Source organism: Notechis scutatus, chromosome 8 (assembly GCF_049901735.1).
Source record: "Notechis scutatus isolate UNSWTSFEM ecotype Mainland chromosome 8, rNotScu1.2, whole genome shotgun sequence".
NCBI lineage: Eukaryota > Metazoa > Chordata > Lepidosauria > Squamata > Elapidae > Notechis > Notechis scutatus.
This window is the reverse complement of record NC_142016.1, coordinates 27,165,845-27,188,706: the sequence shown is the minus strand read 5'-3', so window position 1 is coordinate 27,188,706 and position 22,862 is coordinate 27,165,845. Positions and strand designations below refer to the sequence as shown.

General features: G+C 62.9%; 1 protein-coding gene across 1 annotated transcript; it reads left to right on the top strand.

The window, feature by feature from the left end:
• The first annotated feature begins 357 nt into the window (after nt 1-357).
• Nucleotides 358-22,745, top strand: MARK4 (microtubule affinity regulating kinase 4). The gene is given in 19 exon segments (XM_026690551.2): nt 358-687; nt 7,162-7,428; nt 8,214-8,267; nt 9,965-10,013; nt 10,572-10,637; nt 11,724-11,794; nt 12,083-12,139; nt 12,446-12,549; nt 12,551-12,680; nt 13,211-13,330; nt 13,924-14,023; nt 14,193-14,302; nt 14,587-14,743; nt 15,609-15,829; nt 17,019-17,122; nt 17,666-17,858; nt 17,860-17,933; nt 20,448-20,492; nt 21,120-22,745. Coding segments are annotated over 19 exon segments (2,382 nt in total). The 5' UTR covers nt 358-564; the 3' UTR covers nt 21,457-22,745.
• Nucleotides 22,746-22,862: the final 117 nt, after the last annotated feature.

Genomic DNA, 22,862 nt, shown 5'->3' with positions numbered 1-22,862 from the left:
GCCCGGCCTCCTCCTCCTCGCCGCCCTTCTTCCTCCCCCGCTCTCCCCTCCTCCTCCTCCTCCTCCTGCGCGACGCCCGCCTCTCTGGCCGCCCGGAGCAGCCGCCGCCTCGCCCCCGCGCTCGTCCCCAAGCGGCCGCTGCCGTCGCCCCCGGGCAGCAGCCCCAGCTGAACCGCGCCCCGCCTGGCCGGGAGGAGGGGGCTTCGCGGCCGCTCCTGGCGACGGGAGGGGGCTTCCCGGGGCTCGGATTGCGTCCGCATCCCTCCTTCTCCTCCCCTCCCTCCCAGCGCGGGGACGCAGCCATATGGGGGGTGGCAGGAAGCGCCGCTACCCCTTCCTGCCTGCGGGGAGAGTGCGGCGGCCGGGCCGGGCACCGCGGCGGCAGTGAAGGCGAGCGCGAGGCGGCGGCCGAGAGCGGAGCTGACCCGGGCCTGCCTTCGCGCCCCCCGCCCCCATGGCCCCCGGCCCCGCTAGCGCCGCTCCGGCCGCGTCTCCTCTCGCAGGTGCCGCCCCGCCGCTCCAGCCGCCTCCCCCGCCTCTCGCCCTCCGAGCGCGCCGGGGCGCATGAGTGGCCACTCGGGGAGGCCAGCGGCCCTCGTCGCCCCCGCCGCGTCCGGCCTTGGGCCGCGGGAGAAGATGTCTTTGCGCATCGCGCTGGCGGCGGGCAACGAACGCAATTCCGAGCCGGTGAGTCTTCCGCCGCGGCGGCGGCGGCCCCTCTTGTTTACCGGGGCCGGACGAAGGCCGGGCTGGGGCGGGCGGGCGTTGCGGGCAGCCCGGAGTTGGCGGCGGCGGTTCGCTGCGCCTCCGCGCCGACTCGGCTCCCCCACTGTGGGGCGATGGCGGGACGGGGCGTCGGCGAGCGGGTCTCCGGCGGGACCCAGCCTCGAGGGTCGGGCCGGAGGTCACCCGCTGGGCCGCCCACCGGCGCCCCGCGGCTTCCCAGGCGGGCCCGCGAGGGGCCCGGGGCTCTGGCGGCGGCATTAGCGGGCCGGCCGGTGGGCCTCGCCTGGGGTTTAGCGGCAGAAGGCGAGGGGGAGCCTCCGCCAGTGACTCTGCTGCTTTTGCCGCGCTGCGCCCGGCCTCGCCCGCTCCAGCCCGGGAGAAGGAAAGCGAGCCGTCCGGGGGGTCCTTTCCGAAGGACCGGGGAGCCGGTCTCCGGCTGGGAGATTCGGACGGCCGCCCCAGCGCCCTCGGCTGCCCAGGGAGTGTCCCAAAGGTGGGCAGTGGCCTGCAGGCCGAGCCCCCTTCTGTGAACCCCCCGATCGCCCCCTTAGACCCCCAGGACCTCCTTGCTGTCCGAGAATAGCCTCCTCCCAGGGAGGGGACCTCCTGGTGCAGACCGGCTTGCTGGTTATGTGGTGTCAGCCACCTGGGTCTCTGTGGGAATAAGGAGTATTTCCCCCACCCCAATACCATTTAGTCTGAAGCAGGTGTCACAGGTGCCCTTCTGCTGTGGGGGTAGCCTACACAAAATGCCATTTTCAGGACTTACTGGAGGCCCTTATAAGTTGTCTCATCCTTGGCGTGTTTTTAACCAAATTGCCTGGGCAGGTTTTGCCAAGAGAGGTTAGAAGCTGCTGTGTCCTTGGCCAGGCAGAATGGCGGGTGGGCACTGGGTGCGAAGGCTTGTGCGTTGTGCTTTGGGTGCTTGCTGGGTCGGCCTACCTGCTTTGCCTCTGGGGAGGTTGAGCAGTTTCTGTCCGTTTAGCTGCACCTGGATTTGCGCCCCCGTCAAGTGGGGGAGACGGTCAGCAAATGGTTTCTGAGGTTTTAAGGGGAAGGCGGGTGCAGGCCCTGGTTTTGCCCCTGAAAATTCCCGAATGCAAAAAGGCCCCATACCCCATGAATCTCTGGGGCCACCAAGCACAGACTTTCTCCGCTCTTGATTGACACCCCAGCAACACCAGCAGGATATTCTGAAGCCATGTGGGACTCCAGTTGCAGTGGGCGGGTGTATTTATGTCTGTGCCACAAAGGATGTCACCTCCTTTCGGGTTGAAATCCCAGCTTCCTGTCGCATCTCTTTTCGCATGCTGGTGGATGTGCTCGCCTGTATGGGAGGGGGCCACTTCCAGCGCCCCCTCCCCCCTTGTGCTGGGCCTCGCTTGCCCCCGGGCCCACTGCTGCTGTCTGCCAGGCCTTCTCTGGCTCAGGCCCCACCCTCTGCTGCTGACAACCACATCGCCAAGGCTTCCTGAAGAGTGCTGCACCACTGTGTTGCCATGGCAGCGAGGTCCTCACCATGGCAGCCAGCTAGGCATCGCCCTTAGCACCTGTGTCCGTGGCCAGTAGCTGTCAAGTGACCAGGGTGCCTCTGAGCATGTGCCGAGAGTGGCCTGCGAGTGAGTAATGCAGCCTGCCCCTACCTGCCTGGGCCTGGGAGTTCCTGGGTGTGGTTCCCCAGCAGCTTCACTTGGATCAAGGAGTACAATATGTACGGATGACGGAGTGAGACAGACGGTGCCATCTTGCTTGAGAGCTCTTTGCCAAACCAGTTCAGGAGCAGCCTGGCATGGGGGATTTCTGCAAACAGGGCCGGGCACCTGCAGCTCCCAGTAACCTAAGCCAGTGAACCCGGAGAAGAGCAGCTGGAAGGCTGCAGGCCCCTGCCTGCTCTAAGCGACGGAGACCCCGGCCCTTCCATTGCCCTTCCTCCAGCCAAAGCTCCACAGGAGCCAAGGGAGAACCCAGGGCTCCTGGGCACGAATACCCACTCCCCCGAGCTTTGTACGAAGCTGCTGTCCATGGGCCCACACTACACCCTTGAGCAGAGCTGTGGCACCAGGGCTCTGAGACTGCCGTCTCCTGCTTTGGCGTCCTTCCGATCCTGAGCTCCCTGCCTGGCCATGGCCTCGGCTGGCTGCTTCTGTGGCCAACCGCTTCCCTGCGTGCTGCACCCCCCTTGTGGAGCTGGGCCTTGAGCAGGCTGGGCTGGAGACCCTCCCCCTCCGGCCTGGGCCGAAGGGGATGCTGCACCCTTGGCGTGTGGGCCTGGAGAGGGAGGGCGTGGATGCACACCTGGGCCAGCCTCCCCTGCCGAGCGGCTGCCTAGGTGTGGCCCAGCCTCCCACCCCGAGTGGGATGCTCACCCAGTTGGGGACTCATCCGCCATTCCGGTTTCCCTTGACAGAGCAGCCGCCGCTGGCTCTGTGGCTCTCGGAGGATGAGGTGTCAGGGCAGGGCTGCTTCCTGGATCACCTGGGCTCTCCTCCTCCTCTGTTGCGGAGATGATCTTCCTGGATTAAAAGTGAATGAACATTTGGGGCTTCCGGGGAGTGAGCACGGTGCTGCCCTGCGTGTCCCACCTGGGTCCGGCCTCTTCAGAGAGTCTTGCCCGAGGGCCTGGCGCTTGCAGTTCTGCTCCGGGGCTTCTTGGCTTTCGAGCAGCGTGGAGCCCAGGAGAGCCCAGACCTGGCTGGAAATGAGGAGCCCCGCTGGATCTGGAGGGAGAGGCCAGGTGCGCTCCGGGGCCCAGCCTGGGGGTGGGGTGGGTGCTGTGGGGTCCTGCCAGGGTGGGCGCCTGGAGAAGGAGATGGGCTGGTTTGAGGAGAACTTTCCCCTGCCTCCCATCGTAAGGAAAGGGACGGGACGAAGGGCCCAGAGAGGAGCCCCTAAGGAGGAGAGCGAGAGGGAAAAGGGAAAGACCTTTCCAGCACTGAATAGGAATGTTGGCAAGCAAAAGTTGTATAAAAACATAGTCCCGGTTTATTTGTTTGGAATTGGTTAGATTCCTATCCTCCCTCTCACCCAAGAGCTTCGGGTGCTTTACAACGACCCTGTGAGGTAGGCTGGGAGAACAGGTGGGAGAATCACCCAGTGGTTTGTCATGGCTGAGGGTGGTCGTGGGCCCAAGTGGCACCCCCCTCCCCTGGCCCCGCCTTCAGCTTCTGCCCCTGCTAAATCTTTGCCTTCCTTTCCCCCACCTGTACTGGGGGGCAAAAGACCCCGGCGAAGGCTTTCTCTTCTCATTCATAGGGGGCCAAACCTTTTGGGGCTGGGGGTGCCAGGGTAGCCGTGACCCATGGGCTGCGGCCTCCACTGGCCTTGGTTCAGGCGACGCCCTTCTGGCCTGCTTAGTGACGGAAAGACGGCCCTGGCCCTGGAATTCCTTGAGTCATGGAACATGGCCTAGAAGGGGCCGTGTTCCGAGCCCCCTTTTTCTCCCGATGTGCCCAGGCTTTACACTTGTTCAAATGCGGGAAAGGGGGGGGGTCCAAAGGATGGCAGCGTTTTGCACACCACCAGCTGGCCTTCCGAAAGGTCTCACCCTGGAGTGAGGCGCCCCCCCCACCTCTTTGAAGCGTGCAGCGCTGTTTTCCAGTGCATTATTGATGAGTGCTGAAGGGGGGGGGAGCTGTAGCCCCCTCCCTCCTCCCCCTGCCCTGCGTACTCACGAGAGGACAGGCATCCCACAATGCACCGAGGCATTCCTGCACTGTGGAAACGCAGGGAGCTTTCCAGAAAGGCCGGCCCAGGCAGCCGGCCTCGGTCCAGGCCCCCCGCCCCCGCCCCCAGCTGCCCAGGGAAGGAGGGTCCTCTGATTGCTTTTGGTGGGGCAGGCGGGAGCAGCCCTCCATCCACATCCCCTGCCAAGGAGGCCAGCCTGACTTTCTGACTCTCCCCCAGACCTCCTTGCCCAGCCAGAGGGAGGGAGGAATCAGAGCGGAAGGGACCTTGGAGGGCCTCTAGTCCAGCCTGCTGCTTAAGCAGGAGACCCTGTAGCAGGATGTCCATCCTGCACTTCCACTCCCAGAATTCACAAGTCTTAAAGTTCTCAAGGTTGGATCCCCCCCCTCCCTCCCCCATTCCAAACCAAAGTCTATCCAGACTCTTCTGGAAAACCTCCCACAACGTCTGGTAGCAACTTGTTCCCCTGGTGAATTGTTCCCTGATTCCATCGCCTGGGCTTCGGGGAGAGATGGCTCTGTTTCCTCCTCCTTTGCCCCCTTGGGGTTTCGGAAGGGGGCGTGCCAAGGTTCCCCCTTGCGCTTGGCCTTCATGGGGCCGAGGTTCCCATCCTCGGCTGGTGCCCGCGGCTCTCTCAGCCCTCTGGAGTTGTTGGCCTTGGTGCCCAGAGCGGAGCACGAGGCCCATGCTGGCGCGCCTGCCCTGGTCTTGGCCTTTGGGGCAGCCCCTCCTCCAAGAGCCTCACGCAGGCAGTCCTTGACCTACAAGAGTTCAGTTAGCGACCGTTCGAAGTTACAACATCACTGAAAGAAGAAGTGACGTCCGGTCTGGCCATTTTTCCCCACGGACGGCCATCGCAGCCTCCCCACGACGCATGTTTGGAGGCTCGCGTGATCCCCCTTTTGTGACCTTCAGGCAAGCAACGTCAACGGGGGAAGCCAGATTCACTTAACAACTGCAGTCACAAAATGGGGCAAATTCACCTCACGAAGGTTTGGACTCCGTTATGGTCATAAGTCGAGGACTCCCTGGGGAACAGGCAGTCAGTTGCCCCTCAGGCTCTGGGAAACTGACAGGCGGCTCTGGGTCTCTGGCCTCCCCACGTGTCCTTGCTGTGTTCCTAGGGCTGATCCGTGTGGGCCATGACCGGAAGCCCCTGGGCCAAAGAGAAGGTTCCCTGGCCGGGGATGGTGGGACTTGTGATCCTGACCCGCCTTGCACCGGCCTGCTGAGAGGACAGGGACCCTGACCAGCCCCCGCAGGGACTCTTGAGCAGGCACGATCTGCCTCCAGGTGGGAATCTCCCACCTCTAGAGGGGACCTCTTAGCCCCCCACCCCCCACCCCAAACAAGTAGCCACTGTGCTGGGGGCGCTTCCCCCGCCCAAAGCCCAGGGCCAGAGGCCACAAAGGGACGATTGTTCTGACTGGAAACAAGTACCAAGGTCATCCTCGCACCCGGCTCCTTCTGGCTGGCTCTGCCCAGCCTCCCTCCCTGCTGCAGGGAGGGCAGCCTGGCGAGTTAGTGCCGTCTTTCCGCCAAGGAAACAAGGCCGCTTCCAAGGGTGGCTCCTGGGCCCCTAAGAGGTCAGCTGGTGGGGCAGGTTGAGTCTTGGGGCAGGCTGTTGCGAATCCAGCAGAAAGGAAAAGGGCCCAAGAGCTCAGGTTTCCCCCTCAAATGTGAATCCTGCAGCAGCCCCCCTGTCTGTAAAGCCCCAGTGGCAGGGTGCACAGAGAACACACACACACACACACACGCACCGTGACTGGGCCACGGAGAAGGCCCTGTTCCGCCTTTGGCCTTTCTGTTCTCAGCCCTGGAAAATGCCCTCCGCTCTGAGGAAGTCTGCCAGCCAGAATTCTGGCCCTGGGCATGATACGGGCACATTGTGGCACTGCTGGAAAGCTGCAACTGGGCGCTTTCAGCTGGAGAGGCTGTGGCATCGTCTGAGCTCAGTCCCTGCTAAACGCCATGCCTGCCAGGGTGAGCAGGGGAGCGGAAGGCAGCCCTGGCGACAGTCTGAAGGCGAACCGCCTGCCTGGCCCTCCCCTTCCAGCCCTGCGTGGCTGCGCTCCCCGTGCCCGGCCCACGCAGAAAGCTGTGCCCAGAACAGGGAGGGCAGTGGCTGCCCAGAAGGCACCGGCTGGCTGCCTGGCACAGTAGGGCACTGCTGGATACCCCAAAACTGGATCAACTGCGGCTCGCCTTCCCCTTGGATTCCCTTCTGAGTGGGTTGTGGGAGGGATGCCTCCCTGAACCCCAACTTGGCCCATCCTGGTTTGGGAGGGAGGGAGGGCCCGGGAGGGCAGTCTCCCCGTCCACGAGTGGTTGCTTTTCACCCACTTTAGAAAAAGTGCAATTTGGGAGAAGCAGAATTTGTGCCTCCAAAGCTTTGGGTTCAAAACTCTGGAAACTTTTTCATGCTTGATTCAGGAGAACTTTGCTGATGGGGGTGGGGTGGATCCCTTGCCGTCCCCCAAAACAATCCCTGTAGAGCCCAGTGAAAGCAGCGCCTGGGAGGGAGCCCAGAGAGGCCGGGAGCCCCACCTTGAGCAGGGGGGCCAGGCAGAATGCAAGCATGTTCTCTGGGTGGCAGGTGGGGGGCACAGGGTGGCGAAGGCCTTACCAGGGCTGCCAGCAGGCCCGGCTTGTGCCCCCACCCCTTAATTTGAGCCCTGGGGGCGGCGGGACAGACCCTGCTTTGGCCCAGGGCCCCTTGCTCTCTCCAGCAACCCTCCTTTTGCCCCACAGCACCAGCGCTGCCCGGTGGTGACCCTCGAGCCTGCCCCCCTGCCAGTGACGCCGCCGCTCTCCCCCCAGCCCTCCACCCTGGCCAGCAGCCGCTCTGAAAAGGGCTCGTCATGGTCCAGCCGCTCGCTGGGCGCCCGGTGCCGCAACTCCATCGCCTCCTGCCCTGACGAGCAGCCCCACATCGGCAACTACCGGCTGCTTAAGACCATCGGCAAGGGCAACTTTGCTAAGGTCAAGCTGGCCCGGCACATCCTGACCGGCAGGGAGGTGAGTCTGGGCAGCGGTTGGGGGGGGTCTGGGGGAGGGGGTCATGGATTACGGGGGAGGTGGGGGGGTGTCCCTCCCGGGAGAGCTGGGAAGAGGGAAGAGGCAGAGCTGGCAAGTGGAGCAGGAGGGTTGCCGGGCCCAGCACAGGCTGGGTGGGATCAGCTGCTCTCCAGTGCCATTTCCACGGGGGTGGGGGGCTCCTTCTCAGGGAGTCAGGGCCCCTGATGGGGGCTTCCTCCTAGGCATCCCATTGGAGGGGCACCCTCTGGCTGCCCCTGGGGTTCTTCTGAATGGCCTCTGGTTTCCCCTCACAAAGGCTGGGCCTGGCCGAGACCCTCCGGAAAGCTCTGGGCACAATCCCCAAGCCTGACCCTCCCCCCAAAAAATCATAAAGACAGTATCTGCAATTATACAAGGAAGGAAAAAATGCAAAGAGCCACCTGCAGAAGCAAACTTTCTGCCCCAGTCCCCCGTCCCCCCCTCCTCCTCCTGTCAGCTGAACAGCCAGTTCAAATCCTGGGAGCGGGGAGGGGGGGTGCATTACGGAGCACAGCAGCGAAGTGAGGAAAGGCCCCCCACAGGCCCAGAGAAGCCCCCAGCCCCAGGGACAGCTGCCAGCTCTGATGGCCATGGGAGGTCCTGCCTTGGGGGGCTGCAGACTTCCCTCTTGAATTGAATAGGAGCTCCATGCCCCCCCGCTTGCTCCATGGAGCCACTGAGGCTTCAGTCACGCCTGGCCATTGTAAGCCGCCCCCCACTGATTTTCTGCCTTGTATTTTCTCAAGGTGGCTATCAAAATAATTGACAAGACGCAGCTCAATCCAACCAGCCTCCAGAAGGTGAGCAGGTGTTGGGAGGGGCAAGGGAGGGTTTCAGAGCCAGCTGCCACCTGTCTCCCCTTCCAAGGGACTTTGGGGGCGCATGGCCTCACCTGCTCAGAAAGGTCCCTAAACAGCAGGCCCTTCGCCCCCTGACAGGCAGGGTGCCACTTCTGAGTGAGGGGCTTGAGCCCTCGGCCTGGGCAGGGCAGGTTGATGTGTGTCCCCCCCCCCCACTTCCTTCATGGCTCCCTGCATTTCCTGCCAGCAGTGGTGGGGGGGGACATTGCTCCCCATTGCCCCCCTCCCTAATTACAGCTCAGAGTCTAAGCTGGTCGCTGTGGAAACCCCGGCTCCTGCCAGCATCCCAGTGGGGAGGGGGAGGGGAGGACCTGCTAATTAGTGGCTGGATTCTGCAGGACAAATGAGCTTCAGGGAAGGGGGGGCGAATTGTAAAGGCTGTCTGCCCCCCTTCATGGTCTCCATTGGCTCAGCCGCTGCCAATTTGGATGCCCCAGGTGTTTTGGGGGGAGGGAAGACCCCATATCAGTGGCCAAGGGTGGTCAGTGATAGCCCTGAAGGGAATGTGGGGTCTATAAGAGGCTGACTGGGGGTGGGGGGAGGACGTGTCCTTCAGCTGCACAGACCCCCCACCCTAGGAAGTCTCCAAAAGTGCCTTCGCTAGGAGGGAACGGGGGGAAGGAAAGGGCAAGCGGACAGCCCGGCATGCAGTATTGTTTTCATTATAATTTAATTATGCAAAAACTGCTTGGGAGATCCTCTGGAAAGAGATGATCGTTAATCATGGTTAATCAATTAAAGGCCATTCAACCCCCAGCATAGCAAGGCAAGGCAGCCGTGGCCAATTCAGACCGGACAATCCAACAACCCATTATCTGCAGATCAAAGCTAAGGGCCCTTCCCAAAGCTGGGTGCTGTGGACACTCGGAGCAAAGAGCTCCAGCAAGTGAGCCAAACTGCACACGCACCCCCACACATACATTAAAGAAGCCTTAACGGGGTGCCTGACCCTGCACTTCCAGCAGCTCATGGCAAGTCCCCAGACTTTTTCTAATGTATTGTTATCATTTTATTGCTAACGCATATGGAAAAAGAAAGAGAAGAAAGGCCTCTTATCAAACACGATGACTCTAGAAAAAAATCTCTCTTCTTAAACAAGGAATTAAATCTTGGCTCCCTGGAGTAATATTGATCCGTTCTTCCCCTGCAGCTAAAAAGGGACATTTCAGAGGCTGAAAGTGAACATTTTGCCCATCCGAGGTTTCCCCTTTTGGCTCCTTCCAGCCCTCCATTATGAGCCTGTTCCTGCCTTCAAGGCTCCCCAAACTTTGGGTACCTTTGGGGAAGACTTCCAGCCCCCAGTCTCCTTCCAGGGTCATATCACATCTACAGCTAGTCCTTGATTTGCAACATTCATTTAGTGGCAATTTGAAATTGCAAAAACACTGGGGGAAACGTGAAAGTGATACAATAAAGATTCATGGACAGTGGGGGGAAATGAAGGGAAAAGTCCCGTTTCCCTTTTGCCAGCAACACCCAACGGAAACTTTCCTTTCCACAGAAACATCCTTGTTTGGGGGGGACTTTAAAACCGGTCTGCCTTTTGGAGGTGGGGGGGAGGTTTGCTGGAGAGAAAAATGTTAGGCTGCCGCCTTTGGGGAGGGGTCACCTAACTCCTGTTTGGGACATCTTTGCAGCTCTTCAGAGAAGTCAGGATCATGAAGGGACTGAATCACCCCAATATTGGTAAGAAACAGAAGTCTGGGAGACCCCGTGCACGTGCCCCCCCCCAAGGAAGTCTCGCTCTTCAGCAGCTGAGGGGGTCAACATGGGGGCCCATCTTTCAATTCAGCAGGCAGCGGGCTCAGGGGGCAGAAGGTTGCAAAGGCTGGCTAGATACAGTGGTGGGGGGTCAGGAAAAGGACACACACACCCCCATCAAAAAATGAGCAGAATCTGGGATGGAGGCATAGCTTTGGGCAGCAGGCACTGCTCTGGGATGTCCCCCCCACCGCAAGGGTTTGTGCTCCCCAGGAAGGATCACTGCAGCATTGCCAGTTTGGGGGGGTCACAGTGCCTGTTTGCCATCTTCCTGCCCATAATTTTAACTCTCCCAGCTCCGCCCAGTGCGGCCTCGCTCACTGGTGCCCCAAGGGAGGCAGGTGGAGGTGGCAGCGAAATCTGCCGCCCTTAGAAAGGGACCAGTGAGGATCGGGGGCGTGACGGGGGGTGGGGGGCAAAGGAGCCCCCCGGGAGGGAAGTTCCTTGAGGGGAGGCTGACGGGGCTTCTGGTTCTTTGTGCAGTGAAACTCTTTGAGGTGATTGAGACGGAGAAGACCCTCTACCTGGTGATGGAGTATGCCAGTGCCGGTACGCCTTGCCTGCCCTCCCCAGGTGCCAAGGGCCAGCCCGCTCTGGCTGCCTCCCTCTCGTGTGCTGCCCTCACCCCCCCACCAGGGCCTTCGGAGCTCTGTCTCTCTGCCAAGCAGCTGCAGGAAGGCCGCGTCTGGGGGGGCTCAGGCAGGCAGCCCCCCCAAAGCAAAGGGCAGCACCGCGGTGAAGGACTCACAGGCTGGCATTGTCTGCTGCTTAAAGCAAGTTTGATTCCCCTGTAGCTGCTAAAATTAACCCTCCACTCAGTTCAAGGTATCTGCAGCCCCTCACAGGAGCTGCCTACCTGGCCCCCAGGCCAGTTCTGGATGGAGCATTCGTTGAAGGGAACATTTATAGCTCAGGGTTGGGGTGAGGGGTCTTTGGGGGTCTCGGAGCTGCGTTGTTTTCTTGCAGAATTTCATGACCCAACTGGGTAATATCGTCGGGGTCATTGGGGAGTGGGCTTTGCAGAGGAAAAGGGGAGGAAGAGGAGAAAGATTCTAGGGTCCTTGGTGGTTTTCTTGCAGACGTTTCATGACCAAACTAGGGAACATCATCAGGGCACTCTGAGGTTGGCTGTTCCCTAGTTTGGTCATGAAACGTCTGCAAGAAAACCACCAGGTTCACAGAGCACCAAGGACCCCACAGACAGTGCAACCTGGGGGAGGGGTTCTCTCCCCTTGGGGGGTCAGCATGTGCCCCTCCAGGACAGTCTCTCACCTGGACTGCTGTCTACGGGTGACCAAATTCTGCATTTGGAGGCAGCGTAAACACGCTCATCCGACGGGCCTCTCCTCCTTGAGCTCCGGCTGTCCCTGCGTGATCCCCGTTTGTGCTGACAAGCTGAGGAATTTCCGTGCTCTCTCGGGCCAACTGGCACCTGCCCACCCCATTACCTGAGCCAGCTCTTCCCAGCAGAGCTCCAGGAACAGCTGCACGGGCACCCTGCCCGTCCCTGGCCCCGGGTTCAAATGCCCATGGCCCCCACCATCCCCTTCGCGGTTTCTTCACTTCACTCTTTGCTGTTTCTAGCCCCGGCATCCAGGCTGGCCTCCCTCACCTGTCCTTCCTCTCTTCGTGCAGGAGAAGTTTTCGATTACCTGGTTTCCCATGGCCGCATGAAGGAGAAAGAAGCCCGGGCCAAGTTCAGACAGGTGGGGGGCCTCGGGATGCCCCCGAGAAGGGTACCCGTAGGGCCTGGCTGGATGGGCAAGCAAGGGGGGGCGCATTTCTGGCTGCCTGGCAGAGTCCGCTTGGGTGGGCAAATGGGCTCACCTGGCATGAGGGCGGGGGGGGGTTAAGAGAGTCTCCCCTCCTCCACTGGGTGCTAAGCTGGCCAAGGAGTCCCGTCTGCAGGGCATAGGGACCGGCTCCTTGGCTTGGCTTGGAAGGGGGCTGGGGGGCTTGCACATGAGCCAGGATATCCCCCTTTCCACCCCCAGATCGTCTCGGCTGTGCATTACTGTCACCAGAAGAATATCGTACACAGAGACCTGAAGGTGAGGCGCCCCCGCCCCCAATTCCCGCCCTTGTATGATGGGAGGCGATGGCTCAGCCTCCCTGGGGCAGCCCCAAAGCTTGCCCCGGTGGCCGGATTTTGTGAGCCTCAGTGCTCCCACCTATAAAATGGGGAGAGTTGATGCGAGTTCACCAGAAGAGCTAGAAGAATCACAGAAGCTGGACGTTGGGCGGCTCCCCCGTCCGGCATTTTGCTGGTCATTAGGCTTTGGATGCAGGTTCCTAAATGTTTGTTGGGCCTGTGGGGGCTGCAGCAAAACCTTACCCCCCCGCTTTCTCTCCCTCAGGCAGAAAACCTGTTGCTGGACGCGGATGCCAACATTAAAATAGCCGACTTTGGCTTCAGCAACGAATTCACGCTCGGCTCCAAGCTGGACACCTTCTGCGGCAGCCCCCTATGCCGCCCCGGAGCTCTTCCAGGGCAAGAAGTACGACGGGCCAGAGGTGGACATCTGGAGCCTCGGGGTCATTCTGTACACCCTGGTCAGCGGCTCTCTGCCCTTTGATGGGCAGAACCTAAAGGTGAGGCTGTGGGGCGGAAGATTTGGGGGGCAGAGGGTGGGCAGGGCGGGGGTCCCAGGTGCAAAGAGGGAAGTAGGAGGTCAGCCTCTGCCGTGGAAGCCTCCTTGCAAAAGGGGGGCTGGCTGGGGGCTTGGGGGCTGTGCCAGGTGGCTGGGTTCTTGGCTCTGGATCCACTTGGGATGGGCTGAGCCTCCGCGTGGGGGGCAGGAAAAGGGCAGCTGGGCACTCAGTGTCTCTGTCTTTGCCTTTCTGTGCCTGTGGCCCTTGGCTGTTTATTTCTTTCTGTGATGAATTGACGTGTCTCCTGCCTTTCTGTGCCAAGTGGCTCCCTCCCCCCCCCCCCGTCTGCACAGTTGCCCAGGCTGGAAGTGGCAAAGGCCGGTTCCCACCAGGAGAACGAGTGGGTGGCATCTTCTGGGCACGGGGCCACTGGCACCCTTGGCCAGGCAGCAGACTGGCACCCTTGGCAAGGCTGATGGGGGAGCCGGGCTGCGCTCTGACTGACCGGCCTCTCTCCGCCCCCGCCCCAGGAGCTGCGGGAGCGTGTGCTGCGTGGCAAGTACCGTGTCCCCTTCTACATGTCCACGGACTGCGAAAACATCCTGCGGCGCTTCCTGGTGCTGAATCCTGCCAAGCGCTGCACCCTGGAGGTGAGGGGCCCCAGTTGCGTGGCAAGCCCCGCGTGGCAATTTGCCAGCCTTGGGCCGCTCCAGATGCTCCTCCCGCCCTCGTGGTCCCTCTGGGGCTGAAGGAGCACAGCTGGCACTGCCCGTCCCCCATACCAGTTTCCCGGGCACCCACCAGAAGCCGGGCCTTTAATTAGCAACTGTCTCCGGGGGATCTGGCCCTCCCCACTGCTGAGCCTTCCTCCCTGACTCCCCCCCACCAATGACTGTAATTAGCCTAATTGACTCAAGGATAATTGCATGTGTGTCAGGAGGCAGCGCAGCAGCCGCAGCCCTCGCCTCCCCTCCTGGCACAGCTCAGGTCTTCCGGCTGAGCCTCTGCAGGCGCCCTGTAGATTATTGGGGGGCTGTTGGTGCCTCCCCTGAAAGGGAGACCTGTGCTGGGGGAAAATGGGGGGAGCCGCTTGGCCCGGCCTTTGCTCGCCTGGGGCGTCCAGATACCTCAGGTGGGACTGATGAGGGCTTGAGCTCGGGCGCCAGGTGGGCCCGGGGCTGTGTTGGCAGGAGGGGGCCCAGTAGTTTGGTCCCCCATTAATGCTTCTCCCTCCCTCCCCCAGCAAATAATGAAGGACAAGTGGATCAATATCGGCTACGAAGGGGACGAGCTGAAGCCTTACCGAGAACCCGAGGAGGATTTTGCGGATGCCAAGCGCATAGGTAGCCCCCCGTGGACCCCGGCTGGCCTCCCTCCTGCAAAGGCGCCTGAGGCTGGAGGGTCTCCGGGCAATGCCCGGCTGCTCTCCTGGGCTCCGAGGGCATCTGGGCAGCCCCGTCCCCAAGAGCCCCGGGTCTTGGAGCCCCTCCTGACCCTGCTCCTCCTCTCCAGAGGTCATGGTGGCCATGGGCTACAGCCGGGAGGAGATCAAGGAAGCCCTGGCCAACCAGAAGTACAACGAGGTCACGGCCACCTACCTGCTGCTGGGCCGGAAGAACGAGGTACGGGGGCTGCCAAAGCCCCCCACCCCGGGGGTTGAGCAGGAGGGGGCGCCCAGGCGCTTCAGGAGGCTGCGAGGGCAGGTTTTCGATCCACCCGAGGGCCCCGCGTGGGGGCGGGGGCGGGAGGGTCCCTGGCCTCTGAGGAGCCGGGCTGCAGCTGGCCTAAGGAAGGAGCCATTCAGCCCCCACCCCCCGAGAGGGACGCAGCTGCCCCCCCCCAAGAGGGACGCTTGGGCGTGTGGGCAGCCGCTTTGACGGGCCTGGCGTTCCGCTCTGTCCAGCAGGTGGAAGGGGGGGAGTCCCGCACCGGCAGCAGCCTCTCACTGGCCCGAGCACGGCCACCCAGCGAGGCCTCCAACGGCACCAGCAAGTCCTCCTCGCACGCCAAGGGCCAACGGAGCTCCTCCACGTACCACCGGCAACGGCGGCACAGCGATTTCTGTAAGTGGCCCCGGGGCCCTGCCGTCTCTGGAGCCCTGAGGGCTGCTCTCGGGGTCTGGTGGGACCCCCCCCCCCCAGCATGCCGCCTGGATGGCCCCCTGCCTAGCAGACCCCAGCCCTCCTCTTAGCTCTGTCCCCCTCAAAGCATCAAACGGTCCAGGAGTTCATGGGAACCCAAAGTTGTGTGAAGCTGAGGCTGGAGGGAGCTTGGAGGCCTCTTGGGGGTTGGTTTGATAGCCTCAGGGAGTCCTCTAAACTCCCGCAGCTGTGGACCCCTCCGGAGGTTTGAGGTGCCTCCAAGATGGTCAGCAGGGGGGATGGGGAACATAATACGGGGAGTCCTTGATTTATGACCACAAGTTTCTTTTGCCGAATGAGGCAGTTACTGAGTTTTGTCCAATTTTATGACCTTTCTTGCCACAGCCGTTAGGTGAATCACTGCAGTTCTTAAGTTAGTCCCACGGTCGTTAAGTGAACCCGGCTTCCCTGTTGACTTTGCTTGTCAGATGGTCGCCAAAGGGGACCACGTGACCCCCAGGGGATGCTGCGACCGTCGTAAATATGAAGCAGTTGCCAGGCATTGGAATTTTGATCACATGACCATGAATGGGTGCGGCGATGGTCATAAGTGTGAAAAACGGTCAAAACCCCCTTTTTTTCAGTGCCCTTGTAACTTCAAGTGGTCGCTAAAAGGACTGTTGTACATTGAAAAGGGGAAAATGCAGGATTTTCTTCTGTTTTTTTTCCACCTTGGAGGAAGTTTCCAAGAAGGGGCACCCAGAGGGCTTTGGGGTCCTGAGCCCCTTGGGCCCCTGGGGCTGCCCGGACGCTGCCCCCTCTGAAGGTGCCCCCTCCCCCTCCCCAGGTGGCCCTTCCCCCACCCCCCTGCATCCCAAGCGGAGCCCCACCAGCACCGGGGGGGACGGGGAGCTGAAGGAGGAGCGGATGCCCTCACGCAAGGCCAGCTGCAGCGTGGTGAGCAGCGGCCGGGGCGGCCTCCCGCCCTCCAGCCCCATGGTGAGCAGCGCAAACAACCCCAACAAATCGGAGATCCCCGACCGGCGCAAGGACAGTGCAGTCAACACGGTGAGGGGGGGGGAGGGGGACCGGCGGGCTCCTCTCTCGGCACAATCCCCCATTTGGTGGGGCAGGCGACATGGTTGCTCCCCCGGGGCGGCTGGGGGGAATATCCCTTCCCTGCTGGGACCACGCAGGGTGGGGGTTTTGGAGCGCTGCCTGGTCCTCCTGTGCCCAGGCATAAAACTGGGCCCCCCTTTGCCCCCGCCCAATCCAGGAGCCGATGCTCTGGGGACGCTCCTGGGGTGAAAGCAGAAGCAGAGCCTGCCCGAGGAGGGGCCTGCATTGGAAGAGGCCCCAGGGCCCTTCTGTACCCTGATCGGTGGTCCGACTGGTTGACAGAGTGACCGAGCTGGAGGGACCCCGGAGGTCCTCTAGCCTAACCTCCAGCTCAAGCAGGAGCCCATTCCAGGCAAATGGCTGTCCAGTCTCTTCTTCAAAGCCCCCACACCCTCTGGTGGCAGGCTGTTCCGCTGATGAATTGTTCTCCCGGTGAGGAAACGTCTCCCTGATTCCTGGTTGCTGCTCCTGCCTTCGGGGCCTTGGGAGGAAAGGCTGAGCCCTCCTCCTTTGGGGCAGCCCCTCAAGGACGGGATCCCTGCCGCCGTGTCACACCCGGTCCTTCTTTTCGGCAGACGGGCAATGCCGTCCTTGCACGTTTTACCCTGCCGCCGCCTGCACTTTTCCCAGAGTCCCAACCAATATTTTGTCCATCAGTGCAGCAGCCAAACCTGGATGGTTTGTAGGCCACCTGCATCACAATTGCTGCCGGGCCTGGTTCAGCGAAACGAAGGGCCAGGGGTGACCCAAGAGCAGCCGGCGGGGGCTCAACCTCCCCTGCAAAGCACCAGAAGGCAGGGCAAGGAGCAGCGGATGGAGGCTCAGCAGGGAGGGGAGCCACCTGGAACCAAGGAGCGAGGGAGGGCCTGGCAGTGGAAAACCGTGAAGCAGCAGAACAGCCTCCCCAGGAGCTGTGGGGGCTCCATCACGGGGGGCTTTAAGAAGAGGCTGGACAGGCATTCGTCCGAAATGGTGGGGGGCTCCTGCGGGAGCAGGTGGGGCTGGACTAGAAGACCTGCAGGGTCCCTTCCGACTCTGTCGTTCGCGTCTTGAGCCGCCAAGGGCCTGGAGGCTGGGAATCTCGGGCAGCCGGCCTCTAATCCCAGGCTCTGAGCCGGCCGCCCTCCTTCCGTTGCAGAATAACATCCCGTCCAGTATGATGACCCGGCGGAACACCTACGTCTGCACGGAGAGGCCTGGGGGCGACCGCCCCTCCCTGCTCCAGAACGGGAAGGAGAACAGGTGGGCCTTGGGTGGGTGGGTGGGTGGGTGGGTGGGGCAGCCTGGCTGTGGCTCTGGGGCACTGGTTGAAGCGGGCTGGACTTCCACTCCCAGAATTCCTCAGTGAGCCCTGCTGGGAGCTGAAGTCCACCGTCTTCCAGGAACTGGGAAACACCCGACCGGCAGAGGCTCCTGTCCAGAGGGAGCAACAGACGCTGTGGCCGCCTCCTCCTCCTCCTCCTTGGGGCTGGCCCCTCCCAGGGGCCCCCTTTCCTTCTCCCCAGAGCGGAATGCGAGGGGGGCTCCTGAGTCGTCCTGGGCATCCCACCGAGGGGCAGCAGGGCCGTCTTGTCTGGTGTGGGGGGAGGGGATGGGGGCCGCCTCAAGGGCTGCAGGGGACCAGCTGTGGCTCAGGGGTCAAAGGGCAAACCTTTGGGTGGGAGATCTCACATCCTTTGCTCCAAAGTTCTTCCGCCCTGCCCCCGGTCGTTCTCAAGGGGGAAGCACCTTGCCTTGCCCTGAGTGGTGCCCTCTCCTTCCTCCCCTCCCTCCCTCCTCCCGCAGCTCAGGCGCCAGTCGGTTGCCCCCGGCCTCCCCCTCCAGCCACAGCATCGCCGCTGCCGCCTCCTCCGACCGCACCCGGCTCTCTCGCGGCACCAACATCCGCAGCACCTTCCACGGGGGCCAGGTGCGCGACCGGCGTGGCACCAGCGTGCAGAACGGGCCGCCCCCCTCGCCCCCCCTCTCCCACGAAGCCCCCCCCTCTGCCTCAGAGCCGCAGCCGGGCCTCTTCCAACCTGTTCAGCAAACTGACCTCGAAGCTCACGCGGAGGTAAGCGGGGGCCGCTCCTGGCCGGGGGGGCAGCCGGGGGGCTAGGTGGGGGGGGCTGCAGCATCGAATCCTCCCCGCCCCAGATAGTTTGCGGAATTCAGGCCCTTCCTGGATGACAGGCAGCCCCTCCCGCCCCAGGTGACATACAGGCAGTCCACGGCTTACGACCGCAGGTGAACCCTCCATGCAAGATAGTTACTAAGTGAGCTTTGCCCCCCCCCATTTTACGACCTTTCTTGCCACAGTTGTTAAGTGAATCACTGCAGTTGTTAAGTCACTAACATGGCCATTAAGTTGAATCCAGCTTCCACATTGACTTGGCTTGTCAGAAGGTCGCTGCGACTCGAGTCAGTTGCCAAGCGACTGGATCCGGATCACGTGACCGGGGGGTCCTGCAAACGGGGCCAGGTCCCTTTTTTCTGTGCCGTCGTAGCTTTGAACGGTCCCTAAACAAACGGCTGTAAGCCGAGGATTGCCTGAAAGGAGGCAAAGGGGGGGGTTAAGGAGGTTCAGCCCCCCCGGCCCCTTCCCCTGGCACTGCCCCGCGGGGGCCAGCCTCCCCCTGAAGCTCTTGGAGGGGCAAAGCCCCTTCAGGGCAGCTGTTCCAGGCCCAGCGAGGGAAGCTGCCTCTTGCCCCCCCCCGGGGACCCTCCCCAGCCTGCCCCGGGTCTGCCATCCAGGGGAAACCAGGGGCTCCCCCCCAAAGTCCTCGCCCAGCTGCGGCCGCCGTGCTGGCACGATAGGGAGGAAATGGCCTGCCTTTAAAGTGGACAGCGACACCCCTGGCAGAGTCCCCGGGGGTGGGGGGTGGGTACAGGCTTCATAAAGGACGATCCGGATGACCCAGAGGCCTCCGTGTTGCCTGGGCACAGCCAGGGCAGGAGGGACCCCGATGGCTGGCCAGAGAGAGGGCGCCTTCTGCAACCCCCCCCCCCAGAGTGGGGGCTTTGTCCCAGAGAGCCTGGCAGAGCCTTCGGAGCCCCCTGGGAGGTCAAGCAAATGCGCATGACTTCGGGGGGGGCACGCATGGCTTCCTTCCTGGGTGGGGCTGCTTCCTCCCGGCGCTGCTTAGCTCTGGCCCAGCCCCTCCCCACTCCCGAGAGAGGCGAGAGAGGAGGTGGGGGCTCAGATCGGGGCTGGAGGCAGGAAGGTTAGAACAGGAAGCCCCTCGCCCCAACCAGGGGCATGGAAGTGAGCGTGGGCCCCACAAGTCCCTTGGCAGGGCTGTGGGGCAGCAAGGGAGATGGGCGGGGCCTTTGGGGAGGAGCCTCCAGGGGGGTGGGGGCTCTAATGTGGCAGAAGGAAGGAGGGCAGCCGCCCAGGACAGGAGATTTAGGTGCAAGTGGGCGGGGGAGGATTGGCACTCCTGGCAGCGGGCTTGGCTGCATGAGGGAAAGGCAAGAGTAAGGGGTTGGATTTGGGGGCTCGGCCGGAGAAGCCTCGGGGGGGTCTCTGATGCAGTCCGAGGGGAAAGGGGCCCGGCTGGAAGGAGCTGCTCCCTGCACAACCTGGACTCTACCTCCCCCCCACCTGGAGCGTTTGCAGCCGCAGAGGCAGGACTGGCGCCCCTCCCCACTAACCCCTCTTGCTCCCCCCTCCCGCCCCCGCCCCCTTTCACTCTGGCTTCTCTCTGTTTTCAGGGTCACTCTTGACCCCTCTAAGCGGCAGAACTCTAACAGGTGCGTCTCGGGTGCTTCAGTGCCTCAAGGATCTAAAATCAGTAAGTGGCTGCTCCCCCCGCTGCTGCTGCCGCCGCTGCTGCTGCCTTTCTTGCTGCCTCCCTTCCCCCACCAGCCCCCTCTTGCTTGGCCAGGGCCCTTAGCGACCCCCAACGGGGATGCCTCTCTCTCAGCTGCGCCTGGCTGCTCCGGAGCGCACCCCCCGCCCGGCCGGCCTTCCCCAGCTGCAGAGGCGCAGAAAAGCACTCAGGACTCTCTTCCTTGCGTTGCAGGTCGGAGCTAAGGCCGAGGGGCCCCCTGCCCGCCCAGGGCTCTAAGCAAGGCCGGATAAGAGCCGGGCCAGGTGTGCAGCCGGGCAAGCCCAGGGCAGGCGTGTGAGCGCCCCCAGCCCCTCCCCCGGGCAGAGGCAGAGAGGCAGGCCGGCTTCTGCAGAAGGGGGTCCCGGGGGGGGGGGGGTTGTGCCCAGGCTGCCCTCGTGGCTGGGGGAAACCCCGCAACAGCCCAGCCTGCTCCCTGTCCTCTGCCAGGCGGGGGTCAGCTGGCGCCTGGGTTGCCCTGCCCTGGCTACAAGGCCCCCCCAGGCAGAGTCCAAGCCCTCCCCATAGAAAGGTGGCAGGTAAGGGAGGGGTCAGAGCCGTGGCCTGGCAGCCGACGGAGGCTTGGCCCCACAGGGAGCCCCGTTTGCCGTTCTCAGGGGCACGACCCACTCCTGAGCGCGGCCCTGCGCTGGTCCCCCACCTCCCTCGCCCCCTGGCGGATCTGGAGGCTGACGGGGAGGGGGGCCCGCTCCCCACACGCTCTTTGCCTTCACGGCTGTTCCTGCCTTGCCTTTCAGGGTCGCAGACGAACCTGAGAGAATCAGGGGACCTGCGCTCACAAGGTGAGTCCCTGGGGGCCAGCCCCCATCTGTGGGGCAGGCCAGGTCAAAGGCTCGAAAGGTCAAAGGGGCTGTTGGAGAGCGGGGGGCGCACTGACTTCGTCAGCAGCAGCAGCAGCAGGAAACCGCCGCTGTGCAAGAGCTGCACTGACTTTGCACCCTTCAGTTGCAGAATCCATGGGGGGCACGTGGGGGGTTGGGCGATGTAAAATGGGTGGAGCCCAGTTCGGGGGGCTGCCTTTACCTCTGCGAACTAGTCCGTTTTCTCCGGGGTTTGTTCCCCTCACTATTATCTGGGTTCCTCCACTATCTCGTCCGCTGGAGTTTATTTTTACTTATTAGGCCTTTGTTGTTTCTATGAGTTGCTCGTGGCGGCAAACCCCGAATCCTCCTCCCTCCTCTTCCTCCTCCACAGCCACCCTGAGAGGTGGGATGGGTTGGGCAGGGGGGAACAGAAGAGAACAATCGTCACCAACCTGGGTCCCCCATGCCTTGAGCCGTGGTCAGAAACCCAACAAAGCTAAACATGCCCCTTGGCATCTGCCCCCCCCCCCTCGGGCCTTTGGGGCACCTGCTGCTGCTGCTGCTGCTGCTGCCCGCTGAGCAGGCGTTCGTCCTCCTCGCCCGCAGTTGCAATCTACCTTGGCATCAAAAGGAAGCAGAACCCCGGCTGCTCCGATTTACCTGGAATGTGAAGCTGACCAGCACCCGCTCGGCCGAGGCCATCCTGGCCGCCCTCTGCCAGGCCACGGACTCTGCCAACTGCTGCCGCCGCCAGACGGAGCCCTTCGTCCTCTCCTGCACCCACGGGAAGAGCGCCAGCGAGCACTTCTGCTGCTTGGAGGTGGAGGTCTGCCGGCTGCAGCGGCTGGGGGGGCTGCATGGGGTGCTTTTCCGGCGCCAGGCTGGCACCTCCCTGGCCTTCCGCAGCCTGGTGGCCAAAATCACAGACCAGCTGCAACTCTAGGGTGGCCCGGCCTGCTCCGTGCATTGACTGATCCCGGGCTGGGGAGCACGTGGCCCCGGGCCCTCCAGCTTCCCTCCGGGGCCCAGGCCCACCTCTGCTGCCGCGGGACCAGCCACTGCCACCCTGGAAGGTGCCTGCCAGCCTGTCACTGGTGCTAGGAGGGGCACGGGGAGAGGGCAGGGGGGAGGAAGGGCCGCTGGCAGGGCAGGGCGCTGGCCCCTCCCCCGGCCTCTCATTGGGTGGGGGAAAGGCTAGCCGGCCTTCCCTTTCCCCGAGTCACGTGTGGGGAACTGCCGGCGGGGCTCCGGGGCCCTCCTGCTCCATCCGATGTACAAGGGGGGCCACCAGCAGGGCCCTTTCACTCGCCACCTCTCTGCCACCTCACCTCCAGGAGCCAAGGTGCTTTCATTTCCCCAAATGGGGGGGGGGAGACACCTTGGGGCTTGCCCATTGAGTGTCCTGCCTCCCTTTCCTGGCACCCACAAAGGCTGACACACACACACACCCATCCCGGCTCCACTCTGGCTGGAGAGCTGGCGGGAAGAGCTGCTACCCCCCCCACCCCCAAAGAATGCAAACATCCTCCAGGTGGTCCGGTCTGTGCAGCACCGCGTCCAGCTTTCGGTGGCAGCGCCATTCGCACCCGACCAGGCGGGCAGCTGTGGGCACTTTGGGCATCGGAGGCCTTCCCGCCCAAAGGCCTGCAGGCCAGGAGGCCCCGGGCAGCAGGGGGGACCCCCTCACCTCGTGGCCGGACTAAGAACCGGATGGGAAGCCCCCCTCGGAAGGGGCTGGTCCTCCCGAGTGGGTGGGGAGGGGCCCTGCTGGGCCTCTCACTGGGGTGGGCAGCTGTTGGCGCTGCTTTGGTGCAGCAGGAGGGCCGTGTTGGGTGGCGGGTCGGCACCCCTCAACCCCGAGTTTGGGCCCAGCCGTGGGAGGGAGCTGCCAGGCAGCCGGGTTCGGGCTCGGGGTGGAGCCGTTTGGCTAGGAGAAGGCAGCTGCTGCTGGGAGGGTTGGCAGCTCCGGTGGGGAAGCTGCAGTGCCCCCTCCCTCCCCCTCCGGCTTTCCTTTGTTTCCTGGGTGCCCCCGCTGTGACTGTACCCCCTCCCCTCAAATCTGGCCTCTTGGGTGCCCCCCCTTGTACAGACCCCCTGTAAATAGCCGTCCCTTATTGGTCCCGTGTCGCTGGGCAGATATATTAAGCGCCACCTTTTCACCTCTGGACGATGTAAGTTATTCCGGCCCCAAATGACGCCCGTGTCCAACCCCCAATAAACGTGGAAACTCTCCTGGCTCCGTTTGGTCCCTGCGTCCCCCGTGCGTCTGAAGCGGGGGGGCTGGTTGCTGGCAAGGTCCTGGGTGAGAGTCCTGCCACGGACAGCCTGGGGAAGAGGAGCCCTCAAGGG